Genomic DNA, 17,900 nt, shown 5'->3' on the forward strand with positions numbered 1-17,900 from the left:
TATCTGGCAGACTGGCTACCTTCCTCCAGGAACATCTTCCACCAATGCCGAGGGTTAACAAGCATCCGCTTGGATGAATTTCAGTAATATATACTCGTATAATGGTGAATGATTGTGAACTGCCCAGAAAGCTTCAAACATCTGGGCAGTATAGAAATGTGTTCTGATTAATCTGGGCAGTGGACCTGGGCATTTGGTTCTGATATCTCACGTCGGGATGAGCTCCGTTCCATTGCAGTTCCTAGTCCAGGAAACGTTGGGGTAGCAGCTGAATGTGGAGTACCTTTGAATGAAAAACTACTTACGAATAACAATTCAAATTTTTATTCAGATGTTGCTTTGCATCCCTCTGTTTATCCTTCTCCCACTGCAGGCATTTCCACTGTAAATCTGGACACATGGACACCTGGTATGATAACCCCATGCCTAATTATTCCCCCAATAACAGAATCATGACCAAAGAACGCAGGAAAAGTTTCCAGACTGGTAAGTTTCACCGCAGGCGCTGGGAAATCAACCCTGGTTAGGTCAGTTGTGTGCTAGCAAGGCCAGGTGAGCAGTGGAGGTTGGATTATGGAAAAGATGTGTTCTCCTGATCTATTGGCTTTCTCTCTAGCTTTTGGGATATAATCCTCATTTTACTGATATTCTTTTGTGCCACTAGTGGGAGGACTACAGAAACAGTTGGCAACTGGAATTTTCAGATGCGAGGAGGGAGTCTCTAACTAGAATTCACTGAAACATCCGGGGGTGGAAGGAAGAGAAGTTGCTTTCTTTAGAATTAGTGGTTGTGATTCCTGCCTGTTTGTGTTTGCCTGAACTTTCTGAGCTAGGAGACTTGTAAATTAACAATATATGGAAGAGATGCTGTAATTTTCCAACTGACCAAACTGTCCAAGCAAGGATGAGCAAACCAGTGGACATCCAAATGTCATTGGACAGCAATTGCCATCGGTCCTGACCTTTCCTTTGGTCATTCAGGGTGGGGCTGATAGGCTTCAGAATTCAACACATACCCTGTCCTGCTCATAATATTATCTCAGGAATTCCTGGTCCTAAGGGGAATTGGGGACCTATAGGTATTTATTTATTTATTTATTTATTAAAACATTTTTATGCCGCCCCATTCGCCGAAGCCTCGGGGCGGCTTACAACATAGATAAAACAAGTTAAAATCCATATAAAATAATCTTAATTAAAACTCACATTATAAAATAAGCCGCCCTGGCCAGATAAAATTCAATTGTATTTAGCATTTAAAATGTTGCTTAAATAAAAAGGTCTTAGCCTGGCGCCGAAAAACAAATAACGACGGCGCCAGGCGGACCTCTCTGGGGAGCGCATTCCATAACTTAGGCGCCACCGCTGAGAAAGCCCTTCTCCGAGTAACCACCCTCCTAATTTCTCTCACGGAGGGCTCCCGGAGAAGGGCCTCTCCCGCCGATCTCAGGGGGCGACTGGGCAAATATGGATGTAAGCGCTCCTTCAGGTAACCAGGACCCAAGCCGTTTAGGGCTTTATAGGTCATTACCAACACCTTGAATTGGGCCCGGACTTCAATGGGGAGCCAGTGAAGCTGACGGAGAACTGGCGTCATGTGAACATAACGTCCAGTCCCCGTCAGCAGCCTGGCAGCTCTATTCTGAACCAATTGAAGTATCCGGACCGTCTTCAAGGGTAGCCCCACGTAGAGCGCGTTACAGAAGTCAAGACGGGAAGTCACCAGCGCATGAGTCACTGTTGCAAGGCAGTCGTACTCCAGATAGGGGCGCAGCTGATGAATCAGCCGAAGCTGGAGGAAAGCGCTCCTCGCCGCTGTTGTCACCTGAGCTTCAAGTGAAAGCTCCGGGTCGAGGAGCACTCCCAAGCTGTGGACCTTGTCCCTAGGAGGGAGTGCAACCCCATTCAGGACAAGGTTCAGGTCACCTTCTCTGAAGCCCGAACCGCCAACCAACAGGACCTCCGTCTTGTCTGGATTGAGCTTCAGTTTATTGGCCCTCATCCAGCCCATTACCTCGGCCAGGCACCGGTTCAGTACAGCCACTGCCTCACCTGGATTGGTGGAAAACGAGAGGTAGAGCTGGGTATCATCAGCATACTGATGGGTCCGCAGCCCACACCTCCTGATGACCTCTCCCAGCGGTTTCATGTAGATATTGAACAGTAAAGGGGACAAAATGGAACCCTGCGGTACCCCATGGCAAAGCTGCCATGGCGCAGAGCCATAGTCCCCCAACACCACCTTCTGGAATCGGTCGTTGAGATAGGAGCGGAACCACCGCAAAGCGGTGCCTCCGACCCCCAATCCCGCCAGCCTATCCAGAAGGATACCATGGTCGATGGTATCGAAAGCCGCTGAGAGGTCCAGGAGAACCAACAGGGACGCACTCCCCCTGTCCTTCTCCCTGCACAGGTCATCGTACAGGGCGACCAAGGCAGATTCAGTACCGTACCCGGGTCTGAAGCCGGACTGAAATGGGTCCAGATAATCAGTTTCATCCAAGAGTGCTTGGAGTTGTCCCGCCACCACTCGCTCTAACACCTTGCCCAGAAACGGGATGTTGGCCACTGGTCTATAGTTAGCGGCCATCCCTGGATCCAGTGACGCCTTCTTCAGGACCGGTCGGACTACCGCCTCCTTTAAAGGGGCAGGCACCCGACCCTCCCTCAGAGAAGCGTTAACCACTTCCAAGATCCAGGTTCCAATCCCGTGCTTGGAATCCTTTATTAACCAAGACGGGCAAGGGTCCAGAAGGCAAGTGGTAGGACGTACTCGTCCAAGCACCTTGTCCACATCATCGGGCCGCAATAACTGAAATTCATCCAATAATTCTGGACCAGACGGCAGCGTTGGTGTCTCCCTTAAAACCTCTGAATCAATAGTGGAATCCAGCTCGTGACGAATCTGAGCGATTTTCTCCCTAAAATGCTCGGCAAAGTCGTCACAGCGGGCCTTTGAGGGTGGAGTCAGCTCTTCCTTTGGCCCTGGGTGAACCAGGCCTTGCACCACTCGAAAGAGCTCCGCCGGACGGCATTGTGAGGAGGCAATGGAAGCGGAGAAGTGTCTCTTTTTCGCCGCCCTCACCGCCACAGCATAGGCCCGATAGTGGGCTCTTAAGTGTGTTCGGTCAGATTCATCACGTGATTTCCTCCACCTACGCTCTAGCCGTCTCCCAACCTGCTTCATTGCCCTCAATTCTGGAGTGTACCAAGGGGAAGAGCGGGCTCTGCCCGGTGGGAGAGGACGCTTAGGAGCGATCGTGTCTACAGCCCTGGTCATCTCCCCATTCCACAGTTCAACCAGAGCCTCGACAGGAGCACCCGTCTTGTCAGCCGGAAACTCCCCCAGAGCCTTCAGGAATCCTTCCGGATCCATCCGGCTCCGGGGGTGGACCCACACAATCGGGTCTGCACCCTTACAGAGGGAGATGTCGCTCTCGAGCACAAACCTCACTAGGAAGTGATCTGACCATGACAGGGGAGTCAAGCATAAATTCCTCACCCTCAGACCACCCTCTTCCTGCCCCGTCGAGAAAACCAGGTCCAGAGTGTGTCCACGTTCATGGGTCGGGCCGGTGACATGTTGAGACAGCCCCATGGCCGTCATGGAAGCCATGAAGTCCTGAGCCGCCCCGGTCAAACTAGCCTCGGCATGGATATTGAAGTCCCCCAGGACCAGCATCCTGGGGGTCCTCAACACCAGGTCCGAGACCGTTTCCGTCAGCTCAGGCAGGGAGACTGTTGGGCAGAAGGGTGCACGGTACACCAACAGAATCCCCAATCTGTCTCGGTCGCCCAACACCAAGTAGAGACACTCCAGCCCTGGTCTCGAAGGGACAGGAAGTCCCGTGAGAGTGATGGAGGCCCGGTAAACCAAAGCGACCCCCCCTCCCCTCCCCTCCGGCCGTGAACAGTGCTGGACCATATACCCGGGCGGGCACAATTGAGAGAGGGCAACATCCCCCCCCTCTCCCGCCCAGGTCTCCGTTATACAGGCCAGGTCGGCCCCCTCATCCACAATCAAGTCATGGATGAGGGCAGATTTGATTGGCCGACCTGGCATTAAACAACAGCACCGTCAGGCCCAAGGGGCAACTGACAAGACTCCCTGGCACCTTCTGGCTGGGAGCAAAACCAGAAGTAGGGACAGGTGTCAGCCATCTGTCCCTCCTTCTTCTATGCGGACACGTTAAGCCCCCACCGCTATTACGTCCATTGCCCATCACCACACCAATGGCGGCGCCAGTGCGCTCCCCAGGAAACTCAGGCGGCAACATGGCCAGGGACGACTCCATAAAAACAAGTTAAAACACTTTAAAATTATAAAACATTTAAAATTGGCCGTTCAACAGAAGGGACTGCCACAACAAAAGAGCAAGTCCCCTGGCCAGCCTAGCCCCCCCCGAACAGCCCCCCCAAACGGCGGCAAACCGCCCTTTGGCCGACGCCCTTTGGCCGCCGGCCCCGGCCGCTGCTGGTGCTTTGTAGCCGCCGGCCGCCCGACGCCCCACCCCGTCCGGGCACGCCTGCCACGTGTGCAGGGGCGTGGCAGGGCAGTCAGGTAGCGGCGGAGCCGGCGGCGCGGCGCAGTCTTCACGCGGTCTTCGGGCGCGTGCGCGGCGCGGTCTTTGGGCGCGTGCGCGGCGCGGTCTTTGGGCGCGGTGTGGTTCTCGGGCGCGGGCGCGGTCTCCTGCCAGGTGTTGTTCCTCCCGCCGGCGCTCCCCCCTGCGGCGCTTTATAGCCGCCGGCCACCCGACGCCCCACCCCGTCCGGGCACACCTGCCACGTGTGCAGGGGCGTGGCAGGGCAGTCAGGTAGCAGCGGAGCCGGCGGCGCGGCGCAGTCTTCACGCGGTCTTCGGGCGCGTGCGCGGCGCGGTCTTTGGGCGCGTGCGCGGCGCGGTCTTTGGGCGCGGTGTGGTTCTCGGGCGCGGGTTCCTGCCAGGTGTTGTTCCTCCCGCCGGCGCTCCCCCCTGCGGCGCTTTATAGCCGCCGGCCACCCGACGCCCCACCCCGTCCGGGCACACCTGCCACGTGTGCAGGGGCGTGGCAGGGCAGTCAGGTAGCGGCGGAGTCGGCGGCGCGGCGCAGTCTTCGCGCGGTCTTCGGGCGCGTGCGCGGCGCGGTCTTCGGGCGCGTGCGCGGCGCGGTCTTCGGGCGCGTGCGCGGCGCGGTCTTTGGGCGCGGTGCGGTTCTCGGGCGCGGGCGCGGTCTCCTGCCAGGTGTTGTTCCTCCTGCCGGCGCTCCCCCCTGCAGCACTTTGTAGCCGCCGGCCACCCGACGCCCCACCCCGTCCGGGCACACCTGCCACGTGTGCAGGGGCGTGGCAGGGCAGTCAGGTAGCGGCGGAGCCGGCGGCGCGGCGCAGTCTTCACGCGGTCTTCGGGCGCGTGCGCGGCGCGGTCTTCGGGCGCGTGCGCGGCGCGGTCTTTGGGCGCGGTGTGGTTCTCGGGCGCGGGCGCGGTCTCCTGCCAGGTGTTGTTCCTCCTGCCGGCGCTCCCCCCTGCAGCACTTTGTAGCCGCCGGCCACCCGACGCTCCACCCCGTCCGGGCACACCTGCCACGTGTGCAGGGGCGTGGCAGGGCAGTCAGGTAGCGGCGGAGCCGGCGGCGCGGCGCAGTCTTCACGCGGTCTTCGGGCGCGTGCGCGGCGCGGTCTTTGGGCGTGTGCGCGGCGCGGTCTTTGGGCGCGGTGTGGTTCTCGGGCGCGGGCGCGGTCTCCTGCCAGGTGTTGTTCCTCCCCAAGGTAGGTTGCTTGCTTGTCTGCGATTTTAAACCGCTGCTCCAAACTGAATTCCATATTGCAGCCTTGACTAAGTATAAACTCTGGACTCTTTGTCTCCCTGCTGCTGATATATCCATCCTGTCCTGTGGGTCTTTTGATCTGGGGCTGGTCCACCCAAAGCACCTCGCTTTAGGGCCAAAGATATCCAAGAAGAAGCAAGATCACTTGGGTTAGGGATAGCAGCCCATCTACTGGAAGCAGGCACATGGATGGACTTTGGATGCACATTTTGAATAAGCAAACAAACATGGCTTGAACACAGGTCCATTGAGATCATGGAGCTGCCTTATGCTGAGTTCATTTGTTCATTCATTCAAAGCTTTTTTAGACCATCCCTTACTGTAGTCTCGGGACAGTTTAACAATAAGACAAAATAAAATAAAGCACAGCATCCTAATGAAATTCTTAACCAGTCAACAATAACATCCATATTAAAAACAATCAAACCTTAAAACATTGGAAAAATGACATGCTGTTAGCCTGGTGCGGAAAAGAATAAAGTGACGCTGCCACGCCAACCTCTCTGGGAAGCAAATTCTGCAATTGGGGCGCCACCACAGAGAAGGCCCTTTTTGGGTAGTCACCCTCCTAATCTCCTTCAAGGAGGGCTCCTGGAGAAAGGCCTCTGCCCCAGATCTTATGGGGTGGGCGGGCATATATGGAAGGAGATGCTCCTTCAGGCAACCAGGCCTTAAGCCGTTGCTTGGGCACCTAAGCAGCCCGAGTCCCAGGTGACCAGGCGATGTTACCTAACTGTGGTATTCATCTTATACACACCCCTGTACCTTCCAGAGGCAGCAAAAAAGCTTTCGGCTACGGCCGGTGATGGGGAGAGAAGGGGGTAGATGCAGGCAATCTGGCTGTCCCTCTAACCTTCTCTGAGGAGCAGAGAGAGCAGCTCACAGAGCCTGGAACAAGGCAAGAAGTCCATGGGAATCAGAGTAAAGCCCTGGCCCCAGGTGCCCCCTGCCCCACCCCTCTGTGGCTCAGAGGACCAGGATGGTCCTTGCATGCTTGTTGAGATGGGCACTTGGTCTGTGGCGTCCAAGTTCCCAGGTCAGGAGAGCTGAACTAGTTCTGTCCTTCACCCTGCTGGTTCCAAGCGTGCGAGAAGAATGTGGGCTTTGCGCATTATAGTGTGGCTTAGTTGCAGTGTTTTGTGCTGCTTCTCAGCCAGCAAAAGGGTGCAGGAGCAGTTGGCACTCAGCCAGGAAAATGAAACTGCCGTTGCCTGCAGCATTCCAGCCTGGAAAGCCTGAATTCCACACGCTCTCCCAGGCAGACTCCAAGGGCAACCTTCCCACAATGCCTGGCCCTACAGAAGGGCCACTGACAGCCAGGGATTGGGGCCAGGCTAGCTGTCTGGAGATTGGCAATCCCTCCCGTGCATATGATATGGTTCTTCACAGAACTTGCCCCGGGAAGAGCAGAGAGTGAGTAGCAGGAATATGGGCTTCGGGGTTAGGAGACGTGGCAGAGGCAGGTAAGGAAGAGGGTGAGATACCTGGTCATCACAGGAGGGATGGGCAGGTAGGTGGGTGGCACGTGAGAGCAGGTCCACTTGGTGGAACCAAGTGCACAATTCCCTCCTCCTCCTCTGCAACCTGAAGTGGGGGATTCACTCTCCTTCACGAGAGGGCCAGCCTGGAAGAAGACATGGCACACAAGGGAAAGGCAATGGGGAGGGAAAAGGAACATCGGAACATAGAAGATAGAAACAGAGCAAGTCAGAAGGGGTCTCCCGGGCCATCTAGTCTGACCCCCGGCTCCAGCCGGCTCTGCTCACAACAAGCCCACCACACAAATAGTAGATTTCAGAAGGGCGGATGGAACGGCCCTACTTGGCCTCTGATCTCTTGGGTGGGGGCGGAGGGCGCCGGACTGCAGCTTTGGGGCCAGAACTGCATTCAATGAGAGGGTCCCTCCTCTGCCTGCAGAAGAAACCAGGCTCCTTCCCACACATCTCCAGGTAGAGCCAAGACAGATGCCTACCTGAAATCTGGAGAGCCACCTCTGTTCAGTGGCATCAGTTCTGAGCACGGTAGACTGTGCACCCTAAGGATCCAGAAGGCTATAATTTATAGAGCCAGCTCAAAAGACCAACACCGTTATTGGCTGCGTAAGAGAAGTCTCGCTTCCAGGTCACAGGAAGCTCAAGGAACGCCTTGAGCCCAGGCTACCTGGTTCCACAGCTGCCCCGAGGAGGGCCGGGTGAGGGTCCTGGAGACCACACCCCATGAGAGGAGGCTGAGCATGTACAGCCCGGAGTCGGCCGAGGCACCGTGGAAGCCATCTCCAAAAGGGTTGCCCTGATCTGCACGACAGAGCACATCTATCGTCCGTGCCTCCAGAGGACGAGACCCAAAGCCACCAGAAGCCAAACTAGGCTATCGGAAGAAGCGCCTTTCTTCCTGATCGCTGTAGTCAGCCTCTGAGCCCCCCCTCCCCCCGTGTTCCTCCCCCAAGCGAAGTGAAGGAGAGCTGGCTAGGAGGCGGGCATCCTCTTGAATTGCTCCCCTGTCGCAGAATTTGATTCCGCAAGAAATTAGGCTGACGAAGGCGCTGTACTCTTTTAGATGCCAGCTGGAGATTGTTTGCTCCATGCTTATTTTGAAGGGTGAATCTGCTGGGCTTTGATTTTAAATTCAGTTGTAGCTACCATTTAACTTGCAATCTGTGGTTTTAATTTGGTTGCGAATTATTGGCCTATCACTTGGTAAACCCCCCTCTAGTTTCTTAAGTTCTTAGTCTAGTGTTGATTTATTTATCATTTAGTTATTTATTATATATATAATTTATTTTATCAATATTATTGTTATTTTAATTACTATTAATTGTATCGATATTATTGCTTTGATTGTAATGTTGTTTTTATTGTGCTTGATTCTGTGCATGCTGCCCAAAGAGCCTCTGGCTAATCAGTAGCATATAAACCAAATAAATAAATAATAAAATAATAAATAAAAAGGCTTTAGACTCGAGATTAGAAAGAACTTTCCCCACCATCTGAGCTGATTGACAGCAGAGCAGACAAGGAGTCTCAGCAAGGGTGGACTTTCTGCTGAGGGTCTTGGGCAGAGAGTGGCTGCTCCCTTCCCCAGGATGCTTCCTCTATCAGCATCTTGCACAGGCCTGGGGCTTGACCGGATGCCCTTGGGGTGCCCTCTAAGGGAGGCAGGAGAAGTGATCTATAGCAATCCGAAGAAGAGCTGGTCAAGCACTATGAGACCCTCTCCCCACCCCCCACCCCCACATCCAGTATGGAGAATGCCATTTCTCTCTCTTTCCTTCTGCAGCCTGGCCCAGCCTGTCTGCAACCCACTGCTCTTTTCTTGCCCCATAATTACATTTCTTTCCACAGCATCTTCAGACACCAAGGAGGAGGGCTTGGAAGCCCAGATCAACAGGTTAGCAGAGTTGATTGGAAGGCTGGAAAACAAGGTAGGTGGGAGGACTTTAATAATAAGAACTCCTGTCTTGAAAGCATCGTCTCGCTAATGACAATAGCACAGCTTTCCCCAAGCTGGTGTTGCTTCCACGTGTACAACCCCCAGCATTTTGCCTGGGGATACTGAAAGTTGCAATCTGAGAGCACCAGGTGGAGGAAATGGCAGTCGCGTGATTTCAGAGTGCTTGTTTTTGGCAGCGGCTTGGACACGAAGGGGATTGTTCCTTAATGCCCTGCATAAAATAGAGAACACCAAATCTGCCATTCACCCTCCTTTGCACAGGACAGGCCTCTGTTCAAAGGGCTGTCCAGTCCAAGGCCAGTTTAAAGACAAAGCACCCTCAGAATGAAGCATTGCCTGTACACATTTAGCACCTGGGCAGATGAAGTCACAGTCCTCCGGAGTGTCTGCTAGCACACTGACCCGGTTCAGGCAACACCCCCCCCCGAACCTTGTTCTTTATCACAGGAGGGGTGCCATGTTGCGTAGCCAAAGGGTTGGCTGCACTAAAAGAGGCTCTTTTTCCAAACATCCACCCTGCAGGACCAATGAGCTGTTCCAGGGTTGCTGCCACCCCTGGTGGGTTGTCGTATCGTCTGAACCCAGATGAGAATTTGGCATTCTGTGGCTTGCCATGGTTTTGCCCATCGTCTCACCACCTGCTCCTGGCGTGCCTCTGGTGGGCCTGCAGCCTCTATATTTCTCTCCTTGTTTATTATATTTATGTCCCACCTTCCTCCCCTGGCAGAACTCAAAGTAGAGATGTGTGTTTCCCAAGTGTCTCCCCTCCAAGTTCAGGCCAGCTCTGAACCTGCTTAGCTTCAACATGGCGGATGCCTTCTGGGTTCTTCTAATAAAGAACACGGGGCTTTAAAATTATCTACATAAGCTTAAGGAGCTTGTTCTTACATTTTTTCAGACTGGATTGGTTCTTAGAATGTGGGCTTCCGGAATGACAGTATTTGTTCCTAGACATAGTTGGCCACATTGAATGTTTTAACACACACACCATAAAAATGAATGGGAACCTATGAAATGGCAGGCACTGTACCTTGCATACAGGCTAAGTTTTGTGAAGGACAGGGGAGTTCACAGAATGGAAATGGAAGCCAACGGGGCCTAGAGGAGATCTCTCTGTGATGGTGCATCCCATGACAGAAGCGTTGCCCTTGCATAAAGAGGAGCGACAGAGGAAGTCCTAAAGCAAGATGGAGCAACATCTAGAAACCTCGAAAATAGCATTGGGCAAAACGAGCACCACTGGCTGCAGGAGACAATCAAGAGCACAGGCTGCCTGAAGGGGCTTGCATGGTCTCATGCAGAAGATCAGGGGACGGGGCGCACTGATGCAGTGCAGAAGTGCCACTGAAATTCTCCCAGCCATCTTTCTCCCTGGCACTGGCGACCCACTGACACGCCGTCCTCAAAATGTGGATCAAATCCATAGCTAGCAATTAGGGCTCTGCTTTTTACTGCATCAAGTGTTGGGACCATTGGGGGGGGGGCTTCAACCCCTCCCCTGCTGCAGTCCCAATCCAGATGTGGGTGTGGGACAGGCCAACCCGTCACACTGCCTGGGGTGAAAATGTGCCCCCAACTGGGCAATAGAAATGGCGGCCCCAGAGATCCCAATCCAGAAGGGACCACAGCAGCCGGGCCAAGCGCTCCCTTCCTGATCCCATGCTAGGGCCCCAACACAGGTCAGATGCGCTGCACTTTCTCTAGAATGAAAAAGGAAACGACTCAGTGGTTAACTACATCATTAAAGTAACGTGAGCTTAGAATGGCTTTAGTATTTCACATCATGCAGTTCAATTCGAAACCTAAAGTTGGCCTCTCGAGCGCAGAAAACATGCTCAAAACGTATAAAGGGGGTGGCAGCACAAACAAGAAGTGGGGAGGGCGCCCAAGACGCTGATTTACTAATAAATCTTCCCATGTTTTGGGAATCCCTTCCCAATGCAAGGGAACCTTCGGCACTATGAATCATTTCATTCTATTCTTCCGTTTTCTTTTTTATTTTCAAATTTTGCACAGAGGCTTGGAAATGTTCCTACTGGTCCTTGCTATCCTTTGCCCATATTGCTGTGCCTGTGGATATTGATAAAACGTGGCCAAGCAAAGGAAAAATGTACACGTGGATGTACGTAAGCTTGCATTAATATTATCACAGGTAGGAAAGCAGCAAGAGCAGAACTGAACTCCAGTGAGACACCAAAGAAAGAATCTTGAACCATCGATACAATCATTTTCAGATTCCCCTTTTTGCAGAGTGTTGCCAACCTTCTTCTGACAAGCTTCTCACCTTTTACAACGTGTAAGCCAAGAAGGCCCATTGCAGTCTTCTCTGCACTCGGAACAGGCAGAGCCAGTGAGTTTTGATGTGCAGTTGGGTACATGGTTAATTTCAGTTCAGTGTTGATAAGAATTCTGCTGAAATTCCCAACGGGCTGCATATTTTGGAGAACTTGAGTTTTTAAGCATGTGAATGCAAGAGAAAATGAGACTAACAGATTCTTCCATCCCTAGCAAGGTAGGACCTGGTGGGGAAGGGATCCAAAGAAATCTCAGCAGTTTGGACACCTCCAATAACAATAAATATGTGGAATTTGTTACGATCACCACTGGAACGGCAGTACCTGCCAGCATAAATATGACAGATGCTCTTTGGGATGCCTTCTGCAGCAAAGAAGCAGTGAATCCACTCTCTCAGGTCCATTCATAAATCAGGTGCAATGCACACATTTGACTTACTATGATGTGTGGTTCAGTCCGTTACACGGCAGCCCAGAAGCAGGTCCAGCTGAGTCCAATGGGGCTCAAGTGTAGACCAGATTGCAGTCTTCGTCTTCTACCTTAGACAATGTCAGAGTGTCATTTTTCGGTATTAGAAAATTCAAATGAACTGATTAAGAACTGAGCTTGATGAAATGAGATGAAACTTGGTTTCCTAGCTGGGGGTTGGACCTGATGGCCTTCTAGGCCCCTTCCAACTCTACTCTTCTGTGATTCTGTGAAAGAAGCTTGCCCGTTTGCCAAGGTGATCAATTCCACCCCATTCTGAAACTTCATAATCTCTGTACAGGGTCCCTGCTTCTCCCTTCCCTTTATGAGCATTCAAAGCAGGGTAACAAAACTTGGATTTATTGTATGTACAAGAGATGTGTTTTGCCTCTAAGGTACTTTAAAACTGTGGCTTTATTGCCTAGTTTCAGTCATCTCCCACCCACAGCCCACAATATAGGGCTTCCTCTCCCCCTTAGGGCTCGTTTCATTGGTTACTGAAATAAGCACTTTAAAACTATCATTGTTGCCACTTTTATGACGACTAATGCATCTCCAAAATGCTGCCTAGTTTTGCTGGTATAAAGAAGAAAAGGGTTTTCTTGTTCTGCATGCTGATCGCCTGAAGCCGGGGCAGGGGAACTCTGGCCCTTGAGTCACTGTCAACTCCTATCAGCCCCAGCAGGCTTGGCCAAAGTGCGGGGAAGGTGGGGACGGTCCCCCAACTTAGTCCGGAGGGCAGCAGGCCAGCCCTGCTTAAGACACGCAACTGGCCGAGTTGGGACCACCAAGGGCTTGCAGAAGGGGCATGGGAAGAATCCCTTCTTGTCCCTGACCTGTGGCCGGAGAGAGTAAGAGGGCTCTCTGCGTTCCTCTCCCGCTGCAGCTGAGAGGGAGAGCAGCACGCGGTCACAGGGCAGTGCCCTTCCTTCCTCCCTCCAGTTAACGAGGATGTTCTGCGGGGAAGCAGCAGCTGCGCACTCGTCCTTTGCTCTTGCGGAAGGCGGGAGGTGGGCAAACCTGGGCTGAGCGTGCCCACCGAGCCCCTCCCTTGGCGTGCCTCTCGCAGCCCCGATGGGCACCCCCTTCCGTGCCTTGGGTTGACTCTGTGCATGCCCAGCAGCCTCTACGAAGACCAGAAACCACCCACAAGAGGGTTGCGCTGACACCATTGTATAGTCTAGCGCCACCAGTTTGGAATGCAAAAATCCAGGGAGGAGAACCATGTGGTGGGCTTCGCATCAGAGCTTTGTGACTCATCGTGAAACCTATGGAGCTCTTCCCAGAGGGAAGTCCGTGTCTCCTGCAAGAGTATAGAGTTGTATTCCGCTTCCCTGTTTTCTATATCAAATAGAGCTCAAACTCTGGTTGCAGGCGTTGTCTTAAATACAGGCATTCGCAAGAGAGAAACCATCCACTACCAACACCCCGCACAATTAGGTTTTGAATCAGGACAGGCACCAGCCAGCGGCCATATCTTCATCCCTGCATCCCTTCAACATGTCAGACACATCCAGTTGTTCAAAAAGATTTCAACCCGCTGAAGTACAACCTGGAGCTCTGAGAATTAGGAGTGCCAACTATCGTGCGAAGAAGTGTGTCCCCACTTACACGCTTGCTGCATCGAAGAGACGGAACCATGGATCCAGGCTGCATGATATTTTTCTGCATTATCTGACTTCATCAGTGCTAATCGCAAACAGCAAACTTGAAAGCCTCGTTATCGCCTCAGTGGCTTGCCATTTCTGGGACAAAGAGGCCCCATCAGCAAGCCCTGATAGGCCTCATTGCCACCACCTACTGGCTTCTAGGAAAAACCCCCTTGATTCTTAAGAGAGCGGCTAAATTACAGGCCTGTCAACAACACCAAGCAGCAGATAATGTGAAATGGCACAGGCCACGAACTTGCAAAAAAACTCCATGGAGTGCCAGCAGGTATTCCCCTGGTAACTAACAAGCAAAGATTTGCCCCTGTTCCATAGGCAGTCCCAGAGAACATGGTGTCTAGTTTCTTGCACTCCACAGGTAGCAAAGAGGTGCGCATCTACTTGTCCAAGAGTGAAAGGCAATTGCAATCAGCTGCAGCTTTACGGGGCCTTCAGGCATGTGACTTGGTGGCTGCAGCAACACCTTCTCTAGCAGTGGCACTGGATGGAGCTGAGATGGCCCCAGCATCTGCTTCCTCTGCCCGGTGCATCATGATGCTACGAGCGAGGCTCCAGGGCCCCTCTGCCAGGCTCCCAGAGAAGGCAAATCCCCAAGAGCCGCCTGGACTATCCGTCGGGGTCTGCTGGAGCCAGGATTCTGCTCCCACAGAATGGAAACCTGCCAAAGGAGGTGGGAGCAAGTATTTACTGGGAGCAAATCATGTGGTCCTAACCCTAGCCTCAGCCTTTAGAGCAACCCAGTACTGTGCATCCTGCAAATTCCAGTTTAACCGTGTGCTTTGTGGAATCCCCCATCCTGCTCCCCACCTTGACTTTCTTTTTCCTAAGCTAAGATGCCCCAAAGAAAGCAATTTTTCCTTCTTAGGAGAGTTGCTTCAGCCCATTAAGAATCCTGCAATAGCCTCACTTCTCTCCATTTTTGCTTTCCATGGAGCCTCTACCTAATTAATAATTCATTTTATTATGTTCTATTGTATTTCAATGTATTTTATTGTGTTGTAAGCCACCCCGAGGCTTCGGCAAGGGGCGGCATGGAAATGTAATAATAATAATAATAATAATTATTATTATTATTATTATTCAGCCCATTTCTAAGAATGCAGACAAGTTTTTTTTAGTAACAGCTTGATGATATTTTTTCAAAAACAGGGTTTTTGTGTCTTTCTTCTTCCAAGCAACCTGTGGGAGGGTTTCTGGGATGACTTGAAGACATCTCAGTTAGTGCTTAATTTGAATGCCTTAAGTCCTACATGCAACTCCTTGGTATGCCATTCAGTAACACACACCCTACTTTTTATTTTTTGCTTTGTTCGCCAACCTGGCCAATTTGAGATCCTGAAAGCAGGCACGGTACTGTGTGACCTTTATTACAGCAAATTGGATTGTGGAACATTTATTTGGAACTAATCACTTTGGTTCCACTTTTCTGTATCCCCTCCAGCTCTACAATATCAAGAATGAAATTCACTAGGGACAAATGCCAAGTCCTCCCCTTAGGAACAAGAAACCAAATGCACCACTTCAAGATGGGAAACACTTGGCTCAACAACTTTGCAAATGAGAAGGATCTTGAGGTCTTTGTAGAACACCAGCTAAATACAAGCCGGCAATGTGATGCAGCTGCAAAAAGGGCAAATGCTATTTTGGGCTGCATTAATAGAAGCATTGCTTCCAATCACGTTCCACTATAATCAGCACTAGTCAGACCTGATCTGGAGTACCACGTCCAGTTCTGGGCATCTAAGTTTTAAAGGGGTGCGGAAAAGCTAGGAAGGGTCCAGAGGAGGGCAACAAGGATGATTCAGGGACTGGAGGCAAAGCCTTGTTAGGAAAGATTGAGAGAACTGGGCATGTTCAGCCTCAGGAAGAGGAGCCTGAGGGGGATCTGACATCCCCCTATAAGCACCTCACAGGCTGTCACAAAGAGGAAGGACAAGATCCCTTCTCATCCACTCCAGAGTGCAGGACACGGGATAATGGACTGAAGTTACAAGAAACCAGATTTAGACTGGGCACCAGGAAGAGTTTCTCACAGTCATAGCCTTACGACAGTGGAACCTGCTACCGGGGGAGGTGGGGGGCTCTCCTTCGCTGGAGACATTCAAAAAAGACCCCGGACCGCCATCTGCACGGGAGGGTGACACTGGGCACCTGCCACAGTGGCCTTCTGGCCCCTTCCAGCTCTTCTATTCTGATCCTATGACTTCCTCTAGCAACACACTAAGGTGCCCCGTGCCCCGCCAGGTCCTACGCAGAGAATCAGGAGGCCCCGTTTCATGGGGCACTCTGGCGGGTCAGGGTCCCCAGAGTCAGCCCTCCTTGGGCAGAGCCCCCGCCCCCACAGGACGGCCTTTCTCTTGCAGAAGGGCAGAAATTTGGTATAACCCTCTTATGTCAGCCCAGTGGTTATGCAAGCTTTTTTTCTTGAAAGAGACATATATTGAAATCACACTTTTCCCTTTTTTGTGTTGTCATAACAACTGGAGGGGGCACCTTTATAAAAAAAATAATGATCACCCCGGTGATATTTTTAGCAACTGGTTGTTAAAGTGACATAATATGCTTTTCTTTTTTTAACAGTGGGTTTTTGAGTGTATGTGCATTTCTTGGAGTTATTTTGGGAGCCAAACCCACATCTTGCAAAACCTTTGCACTTGTTCACAGCAAGCTGAGCAGATGCCCCACCTCAGTGTTTACAGGGTAGAATTAGAAGGACTTTAAAATGTGAGCAATCTCAAGCAATTTGATCTAGTTATATATTTTTAAGTAATTATCTGAGTGAATTCAGAGATTAAAACACTCTTTTCAAAGCTGATGCGCTCCAGTTCTGTTCCCAACATCTGTGAGTATCCCGACTAACCAAAAATTACTGTTTCTGTGTCCCGATGAACCTGGCTGTACTACACCACTAGAATCAAAAAATTGTAGGGTTGGAAGAAGTCAGTGAAACCATCAGGTCTAGCCCCTCGCTCAGTGCAGGACTCCAAGCTCAAGCATCCCTAACAGATAGTTATCCAGCTGCTTCTTGAATGCCTCCAGTGTGGGAGAGCCCACAACCTACCTGGGTAACTGGTTCCATTGTCATACTGCTGTAACAGGGAGTTTTTCCTGATGTTAAGGAGATCTCCATCCTTGTAACATTTGGTGTCCTTCAGTCTGGGATGACAGAGAAGAGATCCTGGCCTTCCCCGGGGGTACCCACTTCTTACTTCTCCCCACTGATGATCGCTCTGAGTCCGATTCTGAAGCCAACAGTGGATCCACCCGACCATTGTTCCATCCAGCCCATGTTTAGCAAGTTTGCTAATCAGGATGTCCTGGGGCACTTAGCCAAGAGCTTTGGTGAGGTCAAGACAGATTATGACCACAGCATTCCAGAGGCCATCAGGGAGGTTCCCCAATCCTAGAGAGAGAGAGAGAGAGCGAGAGAGAGGGAGGGAGAAGGGGAGAGAGCAGATTATTCTGGCAGGATTTGTTCTTGATGAATCCATGTTGGCTTCAAGTCATCCCTGCATTGCTTTCAAGGTGTTTGCAGACTGACTGCTTCATTATCTGCTTCAGAATTTTCCCAGGGACTGATCAGTGCACATTCATTTATTGCATTTATTGCTATCCTGTCTCTTATTTTAATTCTCCCCCTCCTCTCCATCTTACCCTCACAACAACAACCCCGTGAGGTAGGCCGGGCACAGAGTCGGTGACTGGCCCGAGGACTCCTAGTGAACTGCGTGGCAGAATGGGGACCTGAACCCAGACCTCCTGAGTCCCAGTCCTGCACCCTGAAGCATCACAGCATGCCAGCGTCGTTCCCAGGATCCTCCTTTCCCCCCTTTCAAAGATGGGGACAGCCTTAGCCCTTCCCCTGCCACCTGGCACTTCACCTGCCCTCCATGATTTTTCACAGGTAATAGCGAGTATTCCGGAGACCTCCTTCCAGCGGCTTCTTTATGACTCTGGGAAGGAGTTCATCAGGCCCTGGAGCACTGAACTCGCTCAGAGTGATGAGGTGCTTCTTGACCGTTCGTCAGACAATCTCACGCTGCAGCCCTGCCACTCCAGCCTCAACTTTCTTCTTTTCCAGGGAGGTCACAGACCCTCTTTTAGGAAAGACTGCGCCAAAGTTGGAACTGAGTATTCTGCCTTCTCTTTCTCATCATTTTGCCATCCTCTCTGAGTAGTTGAACCAGAATTCCTCTGTCTTTTATCACACGCAGCT

General features: G+C 51.9%; 1 protein-coding gene across 1 annotated transcript in view; it reads left to right on the forward strand.

The window, feature by feature from the left end:
* Window positions 1–17,900, forward strand: part of NECAB2 (N-terminal EF-hand calcium binding protein 2) — a 167,818-nt gene that overhangs the window by 140,654 nt on the left and 9,264 nt on the right. Inside the window, exons 7-8 of the mRNA XM_044433909.1 lie at window positions 374–486; window positions 9,146–9,225. Coding sequence (XP_044289844.1) covers window positions 374–486; window positions 9,146–9,225 — 193 coding nt within the window. The remainder of the gene's footprint in view (window positions 1–373; window positions 487–9,145; window positions 9,226–17,900) is intronic.

The sequence above is a fragment of the Varanus komodoensis genome, unplaced genomic scaffold (assembly GCF_004798865.1).
Source record: "Varanus komodoensis strain SLA01 unplaced genomic scaffold, ASM479886v1 scaffold27, whole genome shotgun sequence".
Classification (NCBI taxonomy): domain Eukaryota; kingdom Metazoa; phylum Chordata; class Lepidosauria; order Squamata; family Varanidae; genus Varanus; species Varanus komodoensis.